The sequence below is a fragment of the Bidens hawaiensis genome, unplaced genomic scaffold, assembly GCF_021521415.1.
Source record: "Bidens hawaiensis isolate Kalapana, Puna unplaced genomic scaffold, B.hawaiensis_p1.1 tig00002717_1, whole genome shotgun sequence".
Taxonomy (NCBI): Eukaryota; Viridiplantae; Streptophyta; class Magnoliopsida; order Asterales; family Asteraceae; genus Bidens; species Bidens hawaiensis.
The window spans coordinates 812,144-836,329 of record NW_027491146.1 but is presented as its reverse complement, the minus strand read 5'-3'; the positions used below and the strand labels follow the sequence as shown (position 1 = coordinate 836,329).

General features: G+C 33.0%; 1 protein-coding gene across 1 annotated transcript; it reads right to left on the bottom strand.

The window, feature by feature from the left end:
• Positions 1 to 16,396: 16,396 nt before the first annotated feature.
• On the bottom strand, positions 16,397 to 21,061 carry LOC143620810 (uncharacterized). Its single transcript, XM_077092413.1, has 9 exons — positions 20,945 to 21,061; positions 19,403 to 19,464; positions 19,256 to 19,310; positions 18,244 to 18,342; positions 18,069 to 18,155; positions 17,879 to 17,995; positions 17,668 to 17,760; positions 16,668 to 16,698; positions 16,397 to 16,585 (listed from the first exon to the last, which is right to left on the bottom strand). Exons 1-9 carry the CDS (start codon positions 21,059 to 21,061, stop codon positions 16,431 to 16,433), a joined length of 816 nt encoding a protein of 271 aa, XP_076948528.1. The 3' UTR covers positions 16,397 to 16,430.
• Positions 21,062 to 24,186: the final 3,125 nt, after the last annotated feature.

Below are 24,186 nucleotides of genomic sequence, written 5' to 3'. Positions count from 1 at the left end.
GTCAATTTTTCTCCGATCCTCGCCAAAGTCACATGGAAGCAGCCACAAGAGTTTTAAGATATTTGAAAGCAACCCCTGGGCAAGGAATTACATAACCAAAAGAAGGTGGAACCGACCTTACTACATATAGTGACTCCAATTGGCTCGAGTGTCCCTACTCGAGGAGATCGAGAAGCGGTTACTTACTTCTTTTAGGTTGACCTCCCATCTCGTGGAAATCTAAAAAGCAATCTGTTGTGTCCCGGTCTTCGGCATATGTAGAATAGCGAGCCATGGCCACTACTGTAAGTGAAATTTTATGGTTGCGATGGATCTTGAAGGAACTTGGTTTACCAAGACAATCCAACCCCTCCCTTTTGTGATAATCAAGCCACAAGACATATTGCCAACAATCCCATTTATCACGAACCTACCAAACACTTTGAGATGGATTGTTGTTTCGTTCGTGAACGGGTGGAGTCAAAGGACATTCAACCAAAGGCCATTGACACAAAAAATCAAATAGCCAATTTGCTCACTAAGGCTTTGGGTTCTCAATATCTCCTTGGCAAATTGGGGCATTCTTGACTTACACACTCCAACTTGATGGGGAGTCTAAATTAATGCTTAATTTTCCATGCTAGTATCTTGTTGATATCAAGACCCAATTTTTAGTTATTCCAATTTTATTTCATTCCTTGTTTATGGCTTATTTCTTGGCTTGATATTTGTATCTTATTTGTGCAAAAAGGGCTTGTATTTGAATGGAATCTGCATAACATTAAGCTCAATTTTTATATAGTCTGTGTTATGGGTGTGTCATCTTAGCTTTAACGCCCCTTTTGAATCCTCACAACAACCAATCTTATGGTTTCGATCACCTACTCAGTTTAATTAAAATAATATTTAAGTTGAAAATATTAAGAATTAAAAGTAAGAAAGGGATGTGGGTGCTGTTATTATTATTTTTTTTTAATATTTCTTGTATTATTTTTATATTCTATTAAATAAGCAAGGTAGTGAATACCTCAAAACAGAAGACAAGCGGGCAACAAGCTGTGCCGCTACACCTTTTTGAATTGCAAAACTCAATATTTTAAAAACTACATTCGCTGATCTTGTAGTCATAACATTACTATGCTTGACCCGTTGAACTTGGCTTCAGGCGTAAGGAAACCAAAAATATAAAAAGAAAAAGGAATAAAAATACATGTTGGTAGTCAAGACACGCCTTCTCATGTTTAGTAACCTTGCCTGAAGCAGCTTTTAAAACAGCTTGACCGACTGTGAAACCACTACTCCTTAAGCCCACCAAAGGGGAAATCCATGTTAAATCCACACACGCATGCTTTCCTCCTATCCATCCAAACACCAAAATGACTGTCGGTAGAAGGGATGATTTTCCCTTCGACGGGTCAGTCAGGAAATTCACAGGAGCTTATTTCCGACCCGCCTAAATATGTCAAGGAGCACATCCTTAACCAGATCGTGTCGGTACTTAGAACCCAGGGAGCTCTTCACAGTGTACCGCGTGCTCCCCAATGAGTCTAAACACACATTGCAAAAAACAGGGCCATATCTCATCAACCGGTATAGAAAAATCATGAGACGATACTTAAGGATAGTCCGAAACTCCACTGAAGACATATATTGGCCTAGCCCATCTATAGGAATAGCAAGAAGAAAATCTTGAGCATGGTGTTCGTAAACACTCTTTTTGTCTACTTTTCATGTCAAACTATTAATGGGTTTGCGCGGTTAAATGATGATGCTTTCAATCAAACCTTGTGCCCACGTCGGTTGCCTGTCTGTGCCCGCGCCCTCAAATAAGACCTAGCTCATGAATAGAAAATCAAATCAATACATATGTAAAAGCCACCTAAATTGTATCTGTCGTCTAAAGCTTGGCTCCCATTTTTAGTCGATGACTAAGATTTAGCCTTGTCTTTACACATTTATTATTTTGATCCTGTTTTCATACAGCCCATTTTATTTTTATGGGTTTTTTTGGGCTAAATTCTAACCTTCTTAGCAAGCACTTTCTGTTAGTCATGTCCTTGATTGACTCATTTTGGTATGTTTATTTTGGCTAAGGCTAAATTAAAGTCAATATTCATTTTGTTAATTTTATAGGTGAAAGTGTTTATTCATGTGATTTTCCATTTACAATATCCAAATTTGTATATTCAAGTACGTATTTTTTATTTCTTTTTTAAGTATATAAGTATTAAGTAACGACTAATGCATGAGTTCACTTGGGTTCTCCAATCCTCATTTCGACCTTGATTGAGGAAATAAAGAAGTTAAGTTTTTTCTGGATCAAGAACAGGGCTAGAAAAATGGTCTCTTATGAGAAGATTGGTGTAGATTCCGGGTGTACTGGGGTTCTTTGGTTGGGGAATTGGGGTTGGGTAGTTGGGGTTTGTTTGGCGCTTGGTGTGTTCGAAATAATTAGTCTGGTTTCTTGCTAGATGTTTATAATAATACTAGCTTTTGAACCCGTGTATTATACAGGATTTTTCAAACGATAAAAATAAAAAAGGTCCTTTATTTCAATTATAATTCTCAAAATACTTATGAATTAATTTAATGTATATTTAAAGCAAAAACAAACGGGTTAACAAAAATTACTAAAATAGCATGGTTTTGAAAATGTCGGGTATGGATTGGCAAGAAATTTAAAAAGGTGCTAAATTTGCGTAGTTGATCAAACTTCATGTATGAAAATGACACTATGTTATAATATCCACACTATGTTATAACCCGTTTGACAAAATGATTTTGACCCATAACCTATAGATAGTTAGAATGATGAGATGAGAGATTAGTAATTAGGAGAAATGTATGCTTGACAGCTGAACTTTAACATTTTCTTTTATTAGTATTGTAAGATAAGATAAGATTTTTTGTAGGCTGTTAAAAAAATAATCCTATATTATTTTATAGATTAGTATACGTGGACGCTACATTATTGTATTTGATATTAAGACTACGTTATTAAACGACTAATAATCTTATATTATTTTCTAAATTGATGATTTACAATAATTGGTTTTGTGTAATTTGAATCTAACTTCTTTTAATACGAATAAGTTGAAATTATCAACTGTTAGTCTCTTACTATCCCTACATCCGTATCCATGTGAAATACGTACGCCACCAACCTGGCTGTTGGATGTTGTATAATGCAAACAAATGATGCAACAAATAAATCGGACAAAATAATGTAGAATAATATAAATATAACGTTTAATACGTAACTAATTTAAACGTTGGCATATTATGCTATCTAATATTTATATTGACATCATTAAAATATATAATCTTTTTGTATGATTGATACTACATGACCTAGTTATATTAATTTGTTATATAATGCTTTGTCTTTCTATACGATAAGAGTTCAAATCTCACGGGTCGCAAAGAAAATAAAAACGTCATTAAAAATAGCTCCAACTAATATGATATTATCGTCACTATTTAAAGTATATATCTATAATATATAATATATAATATATATAAACAAAAACCCTAAAATCATATGTGTCGCGATGTGGTCGCTTCCCTCTTTTATAGAAGCCACCAGATTTCTTGATTTTTAAATGGAGGTCTCTCATTGATTTACCCAAATTCATGGACATGGGTCTTACCAAAACCAGATAGCTCTTAAACGGGTTATAACATCTCATTAAATTAAAAATTAATCTAACCAATTATTTGATATGAAAATCCTATAAAATAGGGATATACTAAAATTTAATATCCAATTTAAAAAGAAAAAGATATTATTTGTAATTAATAAACAATTTTATAGTAAAAATACATAAGCGGGTCATGGGTCACCAAATCCAGATAACTTTTAAACGGGTTATAACATATTATTTATTTATGAAACCCTTTTATCATTAAACCCTAAGTATATTATCAACTTTGTTACAATAAAAAAAATTAAAATCCAAAAAATAAGTATTAAAAAACAAAACAACCATTCTCTCAAGCCATCTGATTGCTTTATTTGTAAATGAAGGCTTCTCACGCATTTGACCCGAATTCACGGGGAAAGGTCTCACCAAACTCAGATAGCTTTTAAACGGGTTATAACATCTCATTATATTAAAAATTAATCTCATCAAATATTTGATATGAAAATCCTATAAAATAAGGATATACTAAAAATTAATATCCTATTTTATTTAAAAAAAGATATTATTTATAATTAAGAAACAATTTTATAATAAAGAAAATAAACGGGTAATGGGTATCACTAAACCCAAATAGCTTTTAAACCGGATTATAACATATCATTTATTTGTGAAACCATTTTATCATCAAACCTCAAGTATATTAATTATTAACTTTCTTACAATAAATAAAATTAAAATCCTATATATATATATATATATATAACGAATAATGTAAAACAGCCCGCATAATACGGGGGATAAAATCTAGTTAACTATAATTTGTTATGAGTAGTTATTTTTATTTCTGATTTTTTTTATAATGCTTCTTTGATTGTTTCTCATGGAAGTTGTTCTATTACAACGTTTAACTTTTTTTTAAAAGTTGACCGTTATTCTCATACATACGGCAATTTGCTTAATTAATTATACAACTTTAGTATCATTTTGAATTTATTGAAACTGGATGCCTGATATTTCAAAAACATGTCATTTTAGTATTTTTTTTTTCTAATCTCGTCTATTTTGTCTGTTAACTCAGGGTAATTGATAATTTCATTTATTTTATTTATTTATCTTTTGAGTTAAATGTCAATTTCATATATGTGGTTTGTTCGATTACGCAACTTTATTACCTTTTTGATGTTTCGCAACTGGATATTTGGATTAGTTTATCGACAAACCAAAAGAGCATTACATATTACAATTTAAATGTCACTAAAATACATGATAGAACATCAATGAAACGCATAACATAATTTTAGCTTTTTGTTACTAATTGCCAATTTTCATCCAGTAGCTTCAAGATATCTAAGTACATCTTAGCCATTGTTCTTGTTGTTTCTTCATGTGCGTTAATTTTGTTCAAAAGTCCGGGTATGATAACAGTAGTTCTTTAACAAACCCACAGCTTCACTTTCAGTATAAAATCAATTATGTCCGAAATTGGAGGACCAACATCGATTAATTATGTCAGAGGTGAACAAAATTAATATTTTAACATATCTTTCTACCACAACAACAAAAATGTCGATTAGGGTTATATGATGTCAAGATTTTTGAATGATGGTTGAAGAACCACATGGGCAAAGCACCATATCGTAATTAATTGAACTTGAAGATGAACAATGGTTAGGGTTTGAAGGATCAATGAGAAGGGGGTGATATGTTCATTTAGGGTTAGAAATGATCATTTAATTATAATATGTAATATCTCTTTTGGTTTGCTTGTGTATCCAAAATTAATCCGAGTATCTTGTTGCAATAAATTTAAAAAAGGTACTATAGTTCCGTAATTAAACAAACCAAGGGTATGAAATTAGCACTTAACTCAAAAGATAAAAGGAATCAAATAAGCGAAATTACCAATTTACCCCTGACTTAACGGACAAAATAGACAATGTTAGAAAAAAGTATTAAAATAGCATGTTTTTGAAATGTCAGGTATACAGTTTCAATGAATTCAAAAATGGTATTAAAGTTGCGTAATTAAACAAACCACAGGTGTGAAAATAGCACTTAACTCTCTTTTTAACGTATATAGTCTGATAAACGTTATTTTATTAATATAAATTACCACTGTTTATTAGAGCTGTTGAAACTTTTTTTGTGGAGGGGAGAAAAGTAAAGACAACCCAAAACTGGAATGGATGGGCGAATTAGAAATTTGTTAAGAGTTACACTTCTGTAAAGACATGATCAAGGACAGATATATTAGTGGAGACGCAGGAATAAGATTAGGGATTTTTAGGTGCATGTACTATAGCGTTATTTTAGGAGCTTGTGGAATTTGCATGTCACCTTTATTTTATCTTATCCTTTTACCATATGCTTGTTGTTTGATAGCTTGCCAATCCTATATGTCCAGTTTCCCTTGGAGCATTCACATCCCACACTCTGTATTACTTTTATCTCTAGAATATAAAGAAAAATAGAGTTTTTCAACTAGTAAGCTTTCAGATGCCATTCATCATATACTCTAGAAGTATTTACATTCCGACACAAAAAATATTTTGATCTGGACCCGTTTCTGACCGAAACTGTTTCAACTCAAACTTGTTCTGATATGAAACCCGTTTTGACCCGAACTATGTTCCGGCCGAAAACTCGTTCTAACCCGAAACCCGTGAACTACCTTATTGAGCTTGGGATAGTTTTTGATAGGGACAACTTTGTTGTATAGTAACCAAGTTTCAAGTTTGTTTTAATTAAGTCACTTATATTTTATTTTGTCTTAATTAGGCCACTCAACTTTTAATTTTGTTTCAATTAGATCACTCAACTTTCAATGTGTTTCAATCAGGTTACTCAACTTTCAATTTTAGCTCAATTAGGCCGCTCAACTTTTAATAAATGTTATAATGCTATCTTTTTTACATATTATATATTCATAATAACTAAAACGTCATTAAAACCAACATTTTTTTTACTTATATCAGCAAATATATCACTTACGATAATATGGTAGTTGTCCCTCTAGTTTTGGAACACAAATTGAAATTTAAGTGATCCAATTGAGACATATTGGAAGTTGAATGACCTTATTGAAACAAAACAAAATATGAGTGACTTAATTGTACCAAAATTGAAACTTGGTTACTATTATATAGTGTTTTCCCTTTTGATATAGGGCTCCACGTAATTACTAGTAGACATGGTGGTTTGTATTTGCTATTTTGGGTAATAATCTCATTTTACAAGTTTTTAGATTTCAATTATATTAACAAATTAGTTATTAGACCCTGCCATGTTGCGGCGACACTGTTAATATTAGTAGCGGCACTAGTACAAAACAGGTCTCTTAGAAGCGGTTAAAGGATAACTTTAAAGCGGTTTAGAACCGCTTTATATAGGGTCGCTGTTAATTGAAGTTTGGGGTCCCTTTAGTAGCGGTTGTTGACTTTTTCTTAACTTTGAAGCGGTGCACTAATTTAAAGCGGTTGTATATCCATAAACCGCTTTTAACTTGCACACTCATTTTAGCTGTTATTATTTTTATTCCACCTTTGAGCTGCTATTTATTATTCATTAGTTTGCAACTTCAATCATCTTTAGCTGGATATTTTATTTAATAGAACTACTACATTAACAATAACAATATTAAGCAACAAAAACTGTTTCATACATTACCAAAATCATACAAAATTTCCAAATTCAACAATACAAAAACTTTGCAATTTTCCGAATTCAACAATGTCAAAAACATATAAATCTAACTTAACGTTGGGCTGTTTTCAAACAATCTATTAAAAAGCGACGGCATTACTCTCATTATCGTATTGTCAATCTCCAACAACATAGCAAATCCCGATTCTTGCCAAATCTAAAAACAAACAAATAAAGTTAATATAACCCGAACAAAACCACAATCTTATATATAAGAACCCGACAAACCTTAAAAAATAGCAACATATCCAAAACTAACCCGTATACGAAAACCAGAAAAAAGAAAAATCAGACCTTTATTTTCACATTACCTCTAAAACAAAACCAGACCAAAAAAACTCAAGCCCGAACAACCAAAACATATATTGTAACCAATCCCAAATTACTAAAATACCTTTGGTAACTTAATCACAAACCTGCTGTTATAGATATATTGTGTACACAACTACACATCCACTGCAACTAACAAACCGATATAAGCAATAAAACACAAACTAATGACCATTGTATCACATGAAATATACACACATTTTAGATGTCGACAGCAACACTTTTTTAGCTATTATAGTAATAGCTATTTATTTTTACTTTTGAACATAAAAAATTAAGTGTTCAGGTTTTGTTCTCAGAATACAGCCCAAACAATCCAACACAAGCCTGAATAATAAACCTGACTTGGGAGCTTAAAAAACCGGAAACAAACCTAATATATAGTGCAATAAACAAATTATTATATATAATTAAAAAATGCTTACATTGTTGGCGAATTGATTGTGATAATGATAAAGAAATTCAAGCATATGCTTTATAACCATATATCCACATTCCCAAGTGCCTTGTTGCTGCTTGTACTACAATAAAAAAAATACAGTTAACTACTAACTAGAAACCAATCAACAAAAACTAAAAAAATAAAATAATAGAAAGCATACCTCAATCATTTTCCATGTAACTATTTGTCACACCCCGACTAGCACAATGCGGAAGCGTAAAACGGGAATGTAACAGACACCTCTGGTATCAACACATTGTTTATAAAGAAACATTACAAACTAATTTACAATATATTACATTTCTTTGTTCTATCATTGTTTTACAGTCTAGGTGATACAAACAAAACTAGTTCGTTAACTATACATTCTTACTACTAACACCCTTGCCTCTATTCAGATAGCATCAACCACACACCTTGGGCAAGTAACAGATCACCAAATCATTCCGATTTAGATACAACTGAAAAGCAGTTTAAAACGGGTCAACTACTAGAGTTGGTGAGTTTCACGAGTTTCAAGAAAACAATAATGAGTATTCACAAGTTAACACTTGTAATCATGAAATAAGTATGTATGTATGTAAATGATGTAATTATGCTAAGCTACAGTGAAGCCTTGACTGTATGTGCTGCGTGCATCCATTTCCCACGCTCAATCAACCATTGTGGCCCCTTTCCGCCCACAACATGCCCCGGTAGCTATGTCTAACACTACATAGCCTGTTTGTATAAATATGGTCATGTGCAAACGGCGCTATGTGACACGACAACCAGGCCGATTCCGTTTGGGTTTGTCAAACCAATAGTACTATTCACAAGCCACCGGCTCGAAGTTAATCACTGTGATTGTGAGGACTTTCGTGTGTTAGCACTTAGATAATTCACATCAATACATGTTTCAGGTATGTATATGTAATCAAACATGCTTTTCACCCCAAAAGTTCGTAAAACTGTTTAAAGAGTGGGGTCATGAAACTCACGGTTTAGTAGATAATCAGTACTGTATCAGCTCGTGGTTTGTTCGGTCCGCTATCAGTAGTTCCTATAATCAATATTATAATAATATTAATATTTTAATATTATTATAATCTCAATACTAAACTGGGCTGTATAACTAATCTGGGTATAGCTGGAATGCCCAGAAAGTGACAATAGGCTTAGGTTGTGATGTTGTTCAATGTCTAATACTTAGAACTGAACTTGGCTCAGATTCTCGTTTTCCCAGCTGGGCCAAGTTGTTCGTTTACGCATTCAGAAAACAGTTATGGGAAAATAAGCTTGGGTAAATGTATTGGTTAACAAAATGATTAAGTTATAAAGAAGGATCACATACTGGGGTCCCAGATTAGCCACGGGGCCCATTTCCGTTTATTCAGTTTGATTTAAGAAGAAACGCGCACAATCCACCTGGATTGTCCAGGTTTCTCATAGAAAAGTTTGTTTTTACTTAATTAGTCCAAAAATATGATTTTTGATCACTCTTGGTGTTTTGATATTCCCGCAGATTCGTTAATCGCAAACTTGCCGGTTTTTATGAAAACTAAATTTGTTTAATCTTTAAATTAGCATAATTAATTAATCGTTAATCATTAAATTATGAAAATTTAGCCACTTATCAATTAAAATATGTAGATTTTTATAAAAATATTTCTGGAATTTTTTTACTGATTTATTAATTTATAAAAATTCATTTTATCAACTATATTTCGCCTGAAAATCGTCCGTTTATCCCAAACAATTTCCAAAAATTCCACCAAAATTACTGAATGCTCAAATCATGTCCCAAAATAACCTGTATCAATTCCAGAATGTAAAAAGCTCGTGCAATATTCTTTTCGACCCAAATTCGGCTATAAAAATTCACACGAACGCATATACACAAAACACCTTTAGACTTCTCCAAATGATCCCAAAATTCATATGTGATCAAAATACATCAAATCTGAGTTCCCAGAAAAATTTCATAATTTTTGAAGTATTTTAGCTATTTTTCCCAAATAAACATCCCAATTCGGTTGTGGTCGAAAAATTACCAAATTTGAACAGGGACTCATTGACATGGTCCCTGATGTCCTTGAAAAATTTCAAGGCCTAATAATATGCACATCACAACCTTAACCTAAACAGCCCGTAAGCAAGTGTTTCGGCATTACCTTAGCGGTTTTGGTTCATTTCCGCCTTTCTAATCAACTTTTCAAGCTCTTGTGCTCCTATGTAGGCTAGATACAAGTCCTATATCACAAACCAAGCAGGTTTCATCAATAGAACAGCCCTTTAACTTAGGGTTTCGGCTAGTGCACAAAAACAAACTTTTGAACCGTAAAAACGCCGTTTCAACCCTTTAATCCGTGTTTATGGCCAAAAAAACTATCAAAACAGGTTCCTTACCATGTGTATGATCAAAAAAATGTTTATGGACCATTTTAAGGATTTTTACATGGTTAGGAATGATTTTTAGCAATTAAGACATGTTTTTATGGTATTAATCAAGGTTAAACAAGTTTAAAAGCTACTTATTTAAGTTGTTACCTTAGGGTTTTGGAAGATTTCTGGAAAAGTGACTTGCAGCTTCTTGGACTCCAGTTTTTTATCAAGTGAAATAAATAAAAAGCTTAGGTAACAAGTTTTATAAAAAAAAATGGGGGTGGGGTTTACTAGGCCGATCAGAAGTCTTATGGGCCCATTTTGGCCCAAGTTTCTGATTCTAAAGGCCCAAAAACGATAAGCCCAGTCCAAATTTAGTTCAGGTTCGGTTTTTGGCGCGAAAAACTTATCGGGTGCGTTAAACAGTACGAAAAAGAGTGTTTTTCGGCTAGTTTTGAGTAAAATTATAAAAACATACTATATGTTTGTAAAAATCAAAAATATTTTCACGGATCGCTTAAAACATTTCAAAGAAGTGTTTGGTAAGTCTTTTTCAGCTTAACGGATGATACAATGCTTGTTTTGTAACTATCTTTAGCGTTTAAATCTATAACGGGTAGTTAAACGAGCATGTTTTCGTTTAACTTGTTTGTTATCGAACTAAGGCCATATTACTAATATTTTAGCTTGTATTAAACGTATATCACTTATAGATGGCCCCCCGAGATATCTGGGTCATAACCCGACCCGTTCGGTTAATCGTTCGTTTTTTACGCAAAAGGCGTTTATTTGCTTAATCGGTAAATACATACTGAGGTGTGCCTTGTTTTGGCTCAAATGTCACACTATTTCCCCAAAAGCATCTTGAATTATGTTCGAAAGAAGATATTAATCTTGGTCCTTTACGCCTTTTAAAGAGTCTAAATAAATACTTCTTTATTTTTGGAAGAAATTATAAACAAGGACCAATGATGACTACAAAACAGAAAGTAATGGAATAATTAGATTAAAAAAATGCAGTAATAAAATATATAAAAATTAATTAAAAGACCTAAAAATATAGTATGTATTACTCCAAACAGGGTGCAAGCAAATATTCTTCATCTTTATGAAGACTTGATAGGTCGATAATGTGAGTTTTAACGTCTTCGGGTCAAGCTGGCCCTTTTGCTTGGTTTTTATGTGCTTTTTGCACTTTTGCTTGTTTTTTTCACTTAGTTTCTACAAAAAAATTAACAATTAATTACTAATTTTGCAAAAATATAACAATAATAATTATTGTTATAGATCACTAGCATATACCTTGAATGCCTCGAGTAACCTTGACTCTTTGAGCACTTGCCACTTTGACTTATCAAGAAAAGAAAAAACTGTAAGAGTCGATTCCTTCATATACATAGTTTTGTGTAAGATAACTTCAAAAGTTGGTACAAATTTTTGTGGCTCTTCTAAGCATGACTTTCTTTGGCTCATTGTCTTCAATCTTCCAATGAGCCTAATTATATCAAAACACATGTTAAATGAAATAATTAACAAATATTTCATGTGTATAAATTTACAAACACTAATTACAATACCTTTATTTCCAACCATAGTTTTTCCCACTCCTGCTTTGAAACCTCCTTACAACAAAGTGATACAAATCCTTGTAACACATATTAAAAAGCTACAACAGTTAATCAACAAGAAAACAACAAATGGCATATTCACAAACACCTTGTGGGCATTCACATGTAGTATATAATTGAAGAACCGGCAAGCTCCAAATAGTTATTCTAACATATAAAAACCTCAAACAGTTACCTGATAGATTTGGGGTTTAGGGTTTGGAATTTGAAAGATTTGGGAAAAAGGAATGGTGGGATACAGGAATAATGGCGGGTAATGAAATTAGATTCATGAAAAGCTCCTTTCTTTTTGTGTTTAATTTGAAAATGTGAGGCTTGAAGAAATATATAAACGTTGACTTTAACTTTAATTTGGTTGGGTTTGAAGCGGTTCCAACCCAAAACCGCTTCTAAGCATTGAATTCTAAAATAATAAAGCGGTTGTATGCTTTCACCGCTGTTAACATAAAAATGAGACCGCTTTTTATTGAAGCTTTTGTAGTAATGGGTGGTGTTAAGTAGTTAAGTTGAGTTTATTATTCATCTAGTATATCTAGTAGATCTTAGTTCGAGCTTAATAAGCTCGTTAATAGTGTTAATGTTAATGTATATTTAATTTCTAGTTTGTATTTTCACTTGAAGTTATTATGGCATGAGCAGTGGTCTATAACCGCATTGTGCATTGTGTTTTGACTGATTTGCTATCAAAGCTGCTAAAACTACTACCGCGTTACATTGAGGTTTGAGGATAATGTATAGGCATAGGCATTGCATTATAAGTTATAATGTTACATTTAATTTTGTAAAAATGTTTAGAAGTTAAGCCTAGAGTTGCATCCCTCGCGTTGCAAAGCACCATCATCGATGTCGTTGGAAGAACCATCATCACTCGTTGCTGACCTTTAAAAGAAAATCATTACATTAGCTACAAGAAAGGGTGGCGCTTTAATTTATTGCTTTATAAAAGACAACCATTACAATAACAAAACTACAACAAACAGGTAAAATAATTCCACACAGAGGTAACATAACACAATTGACTTACACACACCTACTGCACATGATATGTTACAATCCAAAGCCTTTGTTCAATGCAAATAACCTGCATTACCGTATAGAAAAGTCTCAAATAACATACTGCACTTGAAGAATGTTTAGCTGTATGTAAGAAAAAAGGAGTACAAAATACAACAAAAATTCAATGAGTAGCCTTCTGCATTTTCTAAATGGATCACAAATCAGCTAATGTGTATCAAAACACGATAAGTAGATAAATAGTTTTAGCAATCAGTCCCAAACACCTAAAATTCAAATAGAGTGTGCTTACATTTTGTATACCTCTTTCCAAACCCCTAAAATTCAAATCAAGTGTGCTTACATTTCATATACCTCTTTCGTTCCATGTATGTAGATAATATGTGGATAACAACAATCTCATTTTCTTAACTAAACCTTGACCCACAGTACAGCATGTCAATTACCATTAAATTTCTTAATTTTGTTTTTTCTAGAATCAAAAGATGAATCAATGGATCATAGTCAAAATGAGTGTTACTACTGGCGAACTAAACTCTAAATTTGTCATAGTCAAATGAGTGTTACTACTAGCGAACTAAAAAAATAATGTTGTATGAAAAAGTTATGGACGTTTTAAAATGATGAGGGAATTAGGGATGGCAATGGGTCGGGTTTGGGTCTAGTTTATGTATTCCCAAACCCATACCCGGTTATAAAAGTTCATCCCAAACCCGTCGGGTTTTAATCGGGTAATTACCCATCGGGTTTTGGGTTTTCCCATTGGGTTTCGGGTTTCCTATCGGGTTTTGACAAAATACTCGTCTGGTATACCCGGCTCAAAACCTGTCGGGTTTCTACCGGGGTTTTGACAAAATATAACTAATCGATTACAAAGATGATTACCATAAAGGTAAAATATCTCAAATAATTGACATAAACAAGTTTTGACAAATAATATATTTTGAATATAGTATATGTATAATATAATAAGCTATATCGGGTATATAATCGGGTAAATAGGTCTATGTTATCGGGTAATCAGGTCGGGTAATCGGGTATATTAGAAATCCCAAACACATCCCAAACCCATAAAAAATTTCAAAACTATTCCCATACCCGTCCCAAACCCTAACAGGTTGGGTATTATCCGTCCCATTTATATCGGGTTTCGGGTTTTTCCATCGGATTCGGGTTTCATTGCCATCTCTAGGGGGAATTGACATGTGTCTTGCATGTGGAAAGAGAAAGTCAACAAAAATAGGCTATTACCTTTATGCCCTTCTCATCCATTTATTTTCTTAAATTAATCTTCATTATTCAAATGTAAGATTAATGGATTAGATTCTTTTTCACACTTCTCATTTTTGTTGTACTATGTTTTTTAACTTTACCCTTTTATTTAAGGGTTCGGAAAAAAAAGATAAGAAAATTTTTCTTTTTTCATTTTTGAGTTTTTTTTTTTTTTTTTTTTTTTTTTTTTTTTTTTTTTTTTTTTTAAGAAAAGAAAGAGAATGCAAAGAAAAGTTAGGTCTTTTTTTCTCCAAAACTTTCCAGCCAAATATGGTCTGATTGTGAAGGAAAGTTTATAGCCCATTACAATATTACTAATTTAACCTATCTTAATTCTCTTTTCCATTTGGTTATGAGGACATAATAGTAAAGTTACAATTTTTTTCAAATCTTTTCCTTCCGATCTAACTCAAGAATGTAATTAACACTTTCTTTTCTTTTATTTTATTTTATTTTAACTTGAGAATGTGTTTTAAGTATATAATTTCTTTTTATTTCTTCCCCCATTCAATCTTATCATTTCTTTTCCTTGTATTTTAAACCCAAGAATGAGGTGTTAGGGTTAAAAGTAAAAAAGTTTAGGAAGGGAATTTCAAAAGGGAAAGCCAAGTGAGGAGAAAGATTCTTAATTTAGGTCAAAAATTTTAAAAATCTCATAATGATCCGTTTAACCTGTGACATTTGGGTTCGTGCCAAATCCGTGAGATTTCAAGTCAAATCCATCTAACTCGTGAGTTTTGACACCAAAATCGTTTCCTTTAAAACCATCTCCTCCGCTAGATTTTGCAAAAAGTTTGAATTCACCTCTATCCATCATTGACTCACCACCACCCCATTTCTTTGAAATAATCCCGATTAATCTTCATCACCATCTTCGTCCTTCAACATCCAACATCACCGTCTCTGGCCACCGTCGGTTACACTATCTCCAACCACCGTCATATTCACCATCTCCAGCCACCGTCGTATTCACCATCTAACATCACCATATATGGCTACCGTCACTTTCACCATCCAACATCAACATATCTGGCAACCGTTGTCTTCGTGCTAGCCTCCATTTTGTGATGAATCAACTCTGTTGTCTTCCAACATAAACATATCTGCATCATGTCTTCTCCGGTTTCCAGCAAGTGGCGGCGGCGGCGGCGGTGGTGGTGAATCAATGCATGGTTCTGTCGTCTTCTCCGGTTTCCTGCAAGTGGCGGCGTTGGCGGTGGTGGTGGTGGTGGTGAATCAATGGTTCCGTCGTCTTCTCCATTTTCCGGCAAGTTGCGGGTGTGGTGAATCAATGGTGAAATGAGGTGGATTTAATTTTTTTTCAAAAACTCATGGAGGAGACTATTTTGGTTTGAAATCTCACGGGTCAGATGGATTTTCTTTGAAATCTCACGGGTCAGACGGATTTCCTTTGAAATCTCATAGGTGGGGGTCAACATCTTTACACGTGTCACTATTTTATTGGGGGGCAAAAATCATCGGTGGGAAACCAAATGTCACGACGGAGATGGATTTCGATGGATTATTAATGGATGTTTTGAAACTTGTGGCCTATTTTAAGACTCTCTCCTCAAACAACTGATTATAACACAAATCAACCCATTAAAGAATAAATAGATGGGTACTTCGAAAACACAAGTACGATTTGCTCTTAAATCCTAACCAAAGTCCAAAACGACAAACACTTCTTTTATAAAAACGAACCGTTTCAATATGAATTTATTATGGTTGAATCCATTTTAGCATGAACCAAATTATAATGTTATTTAATGGCTGTCACTCAAGCCCGTTTTGACGCATTATCGCCCCTAAAGCACAAGCATGTGTTGCTAAAGGAAAATATCAAAACTTTAATAATCCAAAAAAAACAAAAATCGAAAACTTACTAATCCAAATATGCAACAAAAATAATGTTTCTAATCTTCATTTTCGGAACATTATTGCAGTGACAACACTTCACCTAAGGAAATTCAACTATACAAATAAATTAATAAAAGAAAGTACTAAAAACAAATAAATAAATAATCATCCGTGACTCATTGTTTGAAAAAAGAGTCAGCCTTTGACGAGTAGCGGGTCATGGACATCTACCCGAGCTTCCTCTACAACAGAGGAGCTCTCGGTCCCAGTGCCATCTAAATCGGCACCTTCAGCCAAAGCATTATCTAGTGCTGACTTGGCAACTTTCATAACGACCAGCATTAGGATCACTGAAAACAATTGGAAGTATGCATGTTATACATGATACCAAAAAAAATTTAATTTAGGATTTTATTATATGCAGCAACTTACCAGACACAAAAAAACTTAGAATAACAAACGCCTGCACACACCAAAAACAAACATAGCAAATGTCAACAGTCAACAGAAATTGTTTTCGTTCGATTCACGCATCACGCAGAAGTGTTTATTCCTCTCTTTCAAGAGTTTAGAGTCTACGAGCAACACATAAACACTTGCACACACTGCTTTTACTTTATGCATAAATCATTATGGTATGCCACTATTTCTTTAAAGCACTACGTACAAGTGCTATGCGCATCTCATGGTTCAATACTTAATAAGTTAATATTAGTTTTGAATTAAGCATGATCCCATCTTAAAAGCAATAGGTATAGGTATTTAAGCAAATATAGAGGGTCGCTCAATACATATTCAGTTTTAAGTAGAGAACTGTGAGAACCACATAAATGCATGTATATAAATACACTCACGCACACGTATATGTAAGGTGAGGGAACACTAAATTATTGTGAGAATCGTTTAATTTTATGATTGCTCATATATATTTTAAACTTTGTGTTTCTTACATAAATGTGTAGGTTACGTACATAAATACCATCAAACTAATTATATGCTTTTATTTGTGAAGTTAATTTTACCTATACAGTCAAGGCGTCAAGCTAATTTGTTAATATATGTTTTAAATTTGTAGTGTTAACTTACACATGTGTACATGTTATATACATAAACAAACAATCAAACTAATATGTTCATTTTATTTTCTTTTTGTAATTTTAGGAGAGAGTATGAAACAACAAACATTAAATTTATACCATTTTCTTTTACTTATAAAATTTTCTAAGATTGAAAAAATAAATAATTGGTTCATTTTATTCTTTTTGTTCCCGTAAAACTTGTACTCTGTCTAGATCTCTTCCCTACATACATACATATATACACATATATATACATACATATATATATATATATATATACATATATATATATATATATGCGTGTGTGTCTCTGTGTGTGTATATAAGATTAACACGAAGAAAGCATCTCTTACCCAACGAGTTTTTGAGAACTGATCCCAACCATGAGTAACATCAGCTAGATCCTTCAAAGTTGTTCCAACATATACTAGCGCAAAGGTAATTGGCTGCACCAACAGACGACAAGTTTCAACAAGCCATATAACTAACTACGCATAATATACTTGTGTATGCCTTTAAAACAAATACATAATCAAATATCATTATTTAGTGAAGTGATAATACCATCATTCCCAACCATGAAGCCAGCACATACTCGCATACGGAAATTGGAGTTACAGACAAAAGGTAATTCATCATGTTAAATGGAAGCAATGGAACAAGCCGAAGCAGAAATACGATCTGCAATATTAATAAAAAAATGAAATATTAGACTACCACATAATAAAGGGTCAAAATGGTCTTTTAAACGAACCTTAAATCCGGTTTTCTGAATAGCGATTGAAACGGCTTGAAACTGTGGATAATCACCCAGCATAGAAATGACATACGATCTAAAAATCTGCGAAACAGCTTAAGGTGAAACAAGATTAGCAAAAGTTTTCGTAACATGAATAAAGAACAAGAATGTTCGAGAACATAAGGCTTACTGTTCTGCCAAGAAGGAATGCTGCAGTAGCACCTAACACGGCACCAGTAGAGTCAGCAAGGAAACCCGTAGCCAAACCGAACAGATAACCGCCACCCAACTGAAAGAAACACCAGAATTGTCAAAAGACGGAGAAATGTAAACTTAAAATGAGATAAAAATGGAACAACGATTAAAAGAAGTTTATGGTGGATTAGGAGTATTCAAAAAGGTCACGGCTCGTGGCTTGCTTGAAGCTCTCTCGAAATCAGCTTGCTAATAATCGAGCCAAGCCTTGGTCTGTATATGAGCCAAGCTGAAACCAAGCTCGCCTCGGCTCGTGGCAACAAGTTCATATAAATAAAGGTCACGTGACATTTTTCGATGAAAAAACAAATATAATATTGAAATTGTTGTTTAGCTCTTTAAAAAGTAAAACACAAATTTTAATGTATATATATAAATTATGTATTCTATAGTTTATAAATCAGGCATCATGTGGTGGCGTTGATAGCCGAAAGACAAGGGCACATGCACCGATCAGCCGGTGTCCCGATGATTGAGTGCTATGTGCCTTATGTCCAAGGCTTGATGCAAAACTACTATCGAGCCAGGGGTCTCACCGGAAGCAGCCTCTCTATCCCTATGGGATAGAGGTAAGGCTGTCTACATCTTACCCTCCTCAGACCCTACCATAGCATTGCTATTGGTGGGATATACTGAGTACGATGATGATGATGATGATAGTTTATAAATTTTCTTCTTTATGTGTATGTTAAAAATATTGCTTTTAGTTTTTATATGTATCAATATGCGTAATACCCAAACAACTTTAAAATTAAAAATAATGAGCCAGCTCGACAAGCTAAGTGGTGGCTTGAGCTTTTGACAAGCAGGACTCGATCTCAACATTTCAGCTCGTTAAGATAAAGCAGCCGGCTCGGCTCGGTTTGTAAAAGAGCCCGAGCCCACCTTGACTCGGCTTGTTTACAGCCCTATAATGGATGCATAGAGGTATGGAGTTGAGATCTTACTGTAAGTACTGATGCAGGAAGTGCAAGAACGGTTAAAGGAATATATGCAAGGGCCCTGCAGGGTGGATTATAAAACAATTTAAGCCGATGTGATCACCTGATGTACAACGACAAGCAAATATAAGTTGGAATAATAATAATACTCACAATACAAGAGGGCCCCATGGACCAAGATCTTCTTCCACCCATAACAAGAAGTCTTTCAAAGCCTGTATACACAAAACCCGAGGTATAAATAATAGCATTCAAACACAAACATCTCAAACTATAACTAAATTTAGATCTGGAGTTAACAAGAAGCACTTCTCAATTTAGATCTGACAATTTCTAACACGGATCTATTAACACGACACGAAATGACATGGAGTTAAACAAGTTTGGGTTTGTACTTAACATGTTTCGTGTCTTAAGCAGGTCAACACATTTAAGACATCTTAAATCCATGTCTAACATAGTTATTAATTGCGCTAGGGGAAAAAAAAGCTAGGGCCTGAGAAAAAAAAAGGTCCCTTAAATAAAAAAATAAAATATATTATGTATAAGAAAAATAATATTATTCGGCAAAAAAGATAAACAAAAGCTAGAATATAACATTTAATCTCATCTAATTAGTACCAAAAGTTCTAAAATAGTCGAGATTCAAACACAATTCCAATACTTGAATAACAAATTGTTCAATGTAAATTCCTCTAACCTCTCCTAGATCTAATTTTCAATCGCACCCCTTGCATTTCTTTTGCTCGGTTTTTATCTTCTCGTATAGCGAAGAATGAGATGGCACCCTTTTGTGATTCTCTTCTACAATTGCAGGCTTGATGTCGCCACCCTAATTCCAGTCCTCGGTGTTTGTCGGAATAGGTTTAATTCTTCAGGCACGTTTCTTAATTTTTCAAATTTAGGATTAGTATAATTGCAATTTAAGATCAAGCTTTTTTCTTACCCTGCCTAGACGAACTAACAATACTGAAGCGCTCGCTTAGGATCTAAACAACAACCATATCCAGTGACATCCCACAAATAGCAATGCTATATGCAGGGTCTTGGAGGGTGGGATGTAGGCAAACCGTACCTCTATCCAAAGAATAGAGAGGTTGCTTCTAGAGAGACCCTCACTCCCAAAACCATATGTATTAGACAATATAAAAAGACCCTCGCTCAGGATTTAGAAGTGCATTTATTGGGCCTCGCCTGGAAAAAGGCTGTGAGGCCTTTTAATAACTATGGGGTGAGGGCTTGTAATAACTATGGGGTCTAAACAGGTTAAACACTTGTTAACCTGTTAATGGCCTGTTTATTCTTTTTAACTTTCTTTAAAATAAAAAAAATGCCATGTACCCAGCCCCTTACGGCCGTCAACTTTGGTCGATACACGATAAACAATGTCTAAACACTAGTCGATAAACACCATGTGGCATTTATCTCTCGTGTCGTGTAACAGGTTCGTGTTTGAAAAAATGACACGATTAGTTATTGTGTCTACGTGTTCCTCACTCAAATCAAACATTAAAATGTATTCATAAAAACCAAAAGCAAATGCAATTAAAATCCGAATCCAAATCCGAATTCAAATCCTATTAGAATTAAAATCCAAATGCAAACCACATATGTGAAATCAATCACTGAAACTACAAATGTAAACAGATCCAAAATGCATAAATAAATAACAACAATAATAATAATAATAATAACCTTTTCGACGGGAAGAGTATAACAGGCGATGCCGATGCCAACGAAGAGAAGAACGAGGACAGTGTTTCGAATAAGAGAACCCCAATTCAAATCTGAAGATGAAGAAGAAGAAGACATATTAATGTTGATATTAATATATTATTTGATTTCGATTTTGTTAATGTTTTTGTTTGGAATCTGCTGTGTTGTGTTTGCGTTCAGTTGTGTTCCGATGTGTGTGAATTGTAATATGTTCACCATACGACACGTGTACATTTGGTAAAATTTATATACCTGGAAAATGCGATGCTTTTTTTGTGATATACGTAAACTTGGATGACCAAATAATTGTTGGATAGAAAACAAAAAAAAACTTATGTACCGTGACAAGAAGTTGGTTTAATGGTAAGAGGACAGTTCTTTTTAAATGGAGACGCTAGTTTGATATTTATTTTAGCCAGTTCGAAGAATATCTGGGTGAAGGGATGAATCAGGGTTTTAATCCCGGTTCGAACCCGACAGGACACAATGGTTTACGGATTCCATCTGGTTCTCACACATCAGTGGGGTACGGTCTCACGGTGGTTGAGAAGTCAATCGTGGACATATGCCCGAAAGGATATGTTTACACGTGAGATTCTTTGCCGTTCAATAAAATTTATGTTTTCATTTTGTAGCACATTGGTTTGAGACACATTTTGTAACACATAGGGATAATAATTGGCCTTGTATAGAAAGGGTTAGGTTAAAGTACAAATTTAACAACAAATGAGAAGTGTGAGAAGTAATATAATCTATTATTCTTATATTTGAATTGTTGTGATTAATTTAAGAATAAAAAATGATAGAAAGGGCATCTAAGGAAAGATTCATATTGTTGACTTTCTCTCTCTCCACATGTAAAGCATATGTCAATTTTTCCGTTATTTTAAAACGTTCATAACGCTTTTATACGACAATTTTTTTGAAAAAAAAATCACCATAATAACAAGGGGTTTTTTATTTTAAATATGAGTATCATATTAATGTATAAAAATAAAAAAGAAATAGTGGGTTTTTACTTTTTATACACCGTGTTATTGGTTTGTCATTGTGTTTTTTCATTGAGTTTTCTACATTGTGTTATAGGTTATGGTCATTGTGATTTTCAATCGTTACACATATTAAAGATAAAATTTAAAACAAAACATACGTCATTGTATATTATTGTTCGTCATTGTGTCTTTATGCTCGTCATTTTATCTCTTGTTCGTTATTGTGTCTTTTTACTCATCATGTTGTTTTAGTCATTGTGTATTACGTTAATTGTGTATTATGTTCAGGTCATTGTGTATTATGTAATTACCATTGTGCTTTACGTTTCAGATCATTGTGTAATATGTATTCACCATTGTGTTTTATGATTTATGTTATTGTGTAATATGCATTAATCATTGTGTTTTATACTTTTATGTATTAGATTTAGTTATTATTTTATCATTATATTTACATATGATAATTATACAACGGTGTTATTTCACTATTACAATTTTCAGATTTCACCACTTTTGAAAAAAAAAACACAATGATAAGTATAAAGAAATAATGATAAATAGAGAGACACCATGATGAATATAAGACACAATGACATAATTTTTTTTATATAAAACAAAGTCATACTCATATTAATGATAAAAAAACGCTTGTTATAATAGTGAACTTTTTATTAAAAGAAAATGTCGAACGAAAAAATTATGAACGTTTTAAAATGATGGGGAAATTGACATATGCCTTGCATGTGATTAGAGAAAATACATGTTTTTTTCTTTTATGCCTTTCATCCTTAGCTCCCCAGTTAACCCACGACAATAAATTATAACTTTTTTTTTTGTTAGCTTAACTAAACCTTGTATAAGAATTCGAGTTTTGATATAGGTAAACAAATTCAGGTAATCGGGCAAGTGTCACTTGATGCCATACCAGTTCTAGTATTCAATTTCTAATCAAGTTTGGATTTTTAGCATCTACAACTAAATGCATCGTCGTACTCAACCATGTAATGCATTAGAGTCTTCCAAAAACGCAAATTTTTAAAATGAAATGGCAAAAGAACAAAATTTCACATTTTAATGATATGCTTTCCCTTTTAATATTTTTAATATGAAGTATATTAAAGATAATGTCAGATTATGGTTTTTCATACAAAGCGTACATTTTGGACGCAATATATGCATTTTAAACAAGGATGTATGTGTCCATATAATTACAAAGGTTATTAAGCATTATTTTCATGGTTTTACACATCATTATAATCGCACATGTTGTTCATGACCTTGAAACCTTTTACGCATAGTTATATTTTATTTTGTATATATTTAACTGGTTAGATGCACTGTATTGGACAATTCAAACGCACATTTGTGATGCTATCCTCCAAACCCATTATTAGTGTTTTTAAAAACAAAATTAAGAAACAAACAATTTCTGCGTGTTTCTTACAACGAAAACCGTGTATCTTATTAAGATAAACGAGCGATGCAATCCATTAAAGCATCCGTTTGTTCAGGTTTACCTACGAAACACGAGCATAAAACCCCTTCAGTTCTTTGTTACTGTAATGTCGTATCATCGCACCCATTTTCGCAAGGTCTTCCTGTAAATATCCAAATACAAGTCAAATTTAAATAAGTATGTATGTTAACATTATTCTCTTAATATATTTAACAAATTTGTTCTGCTTTATGTTATTATCTTGTTAGTCGCTAGCATCGACACATTATCTTTCACATAATTTATTTTTATTGTCTACAATAGTATTATATGTTTGTATCAATGATACGAAATTATTAAAAGATTATTATACAAATTTATAAGTAACAGAAATTGTACCTTTAGCTTCTTAGCATCCTTTCCCATTTGCAACCTCAAAAAGAATAAAATTCGAATAGCTCGGTGGGTTTAGAAACGGTACTTGTTTCAAAAGCTTAAAAACCGCTAGGTTTTTTGTTTGGATTCGGTTTCGGTCTTACCATTTGGTCATGTAATTTTTGGGGAAAAAGATTGGCACAACATAAAAAACTTTGGGCCTATTAATGATTAATTTATTATTATACATCTGGGCCTGAAATATTTGGGGTATTTATTAAATTCTTATAAACTACTTAACATTCAGAATAAAAAACGAAAATCTACAAATTCGGTTCGGTTCGTTTTTTTTTTGTTAATTACATGCAAAACTGTCGGCTTTTATGAAAACATAAAACCAAACCATCAGTTTTTGTTTG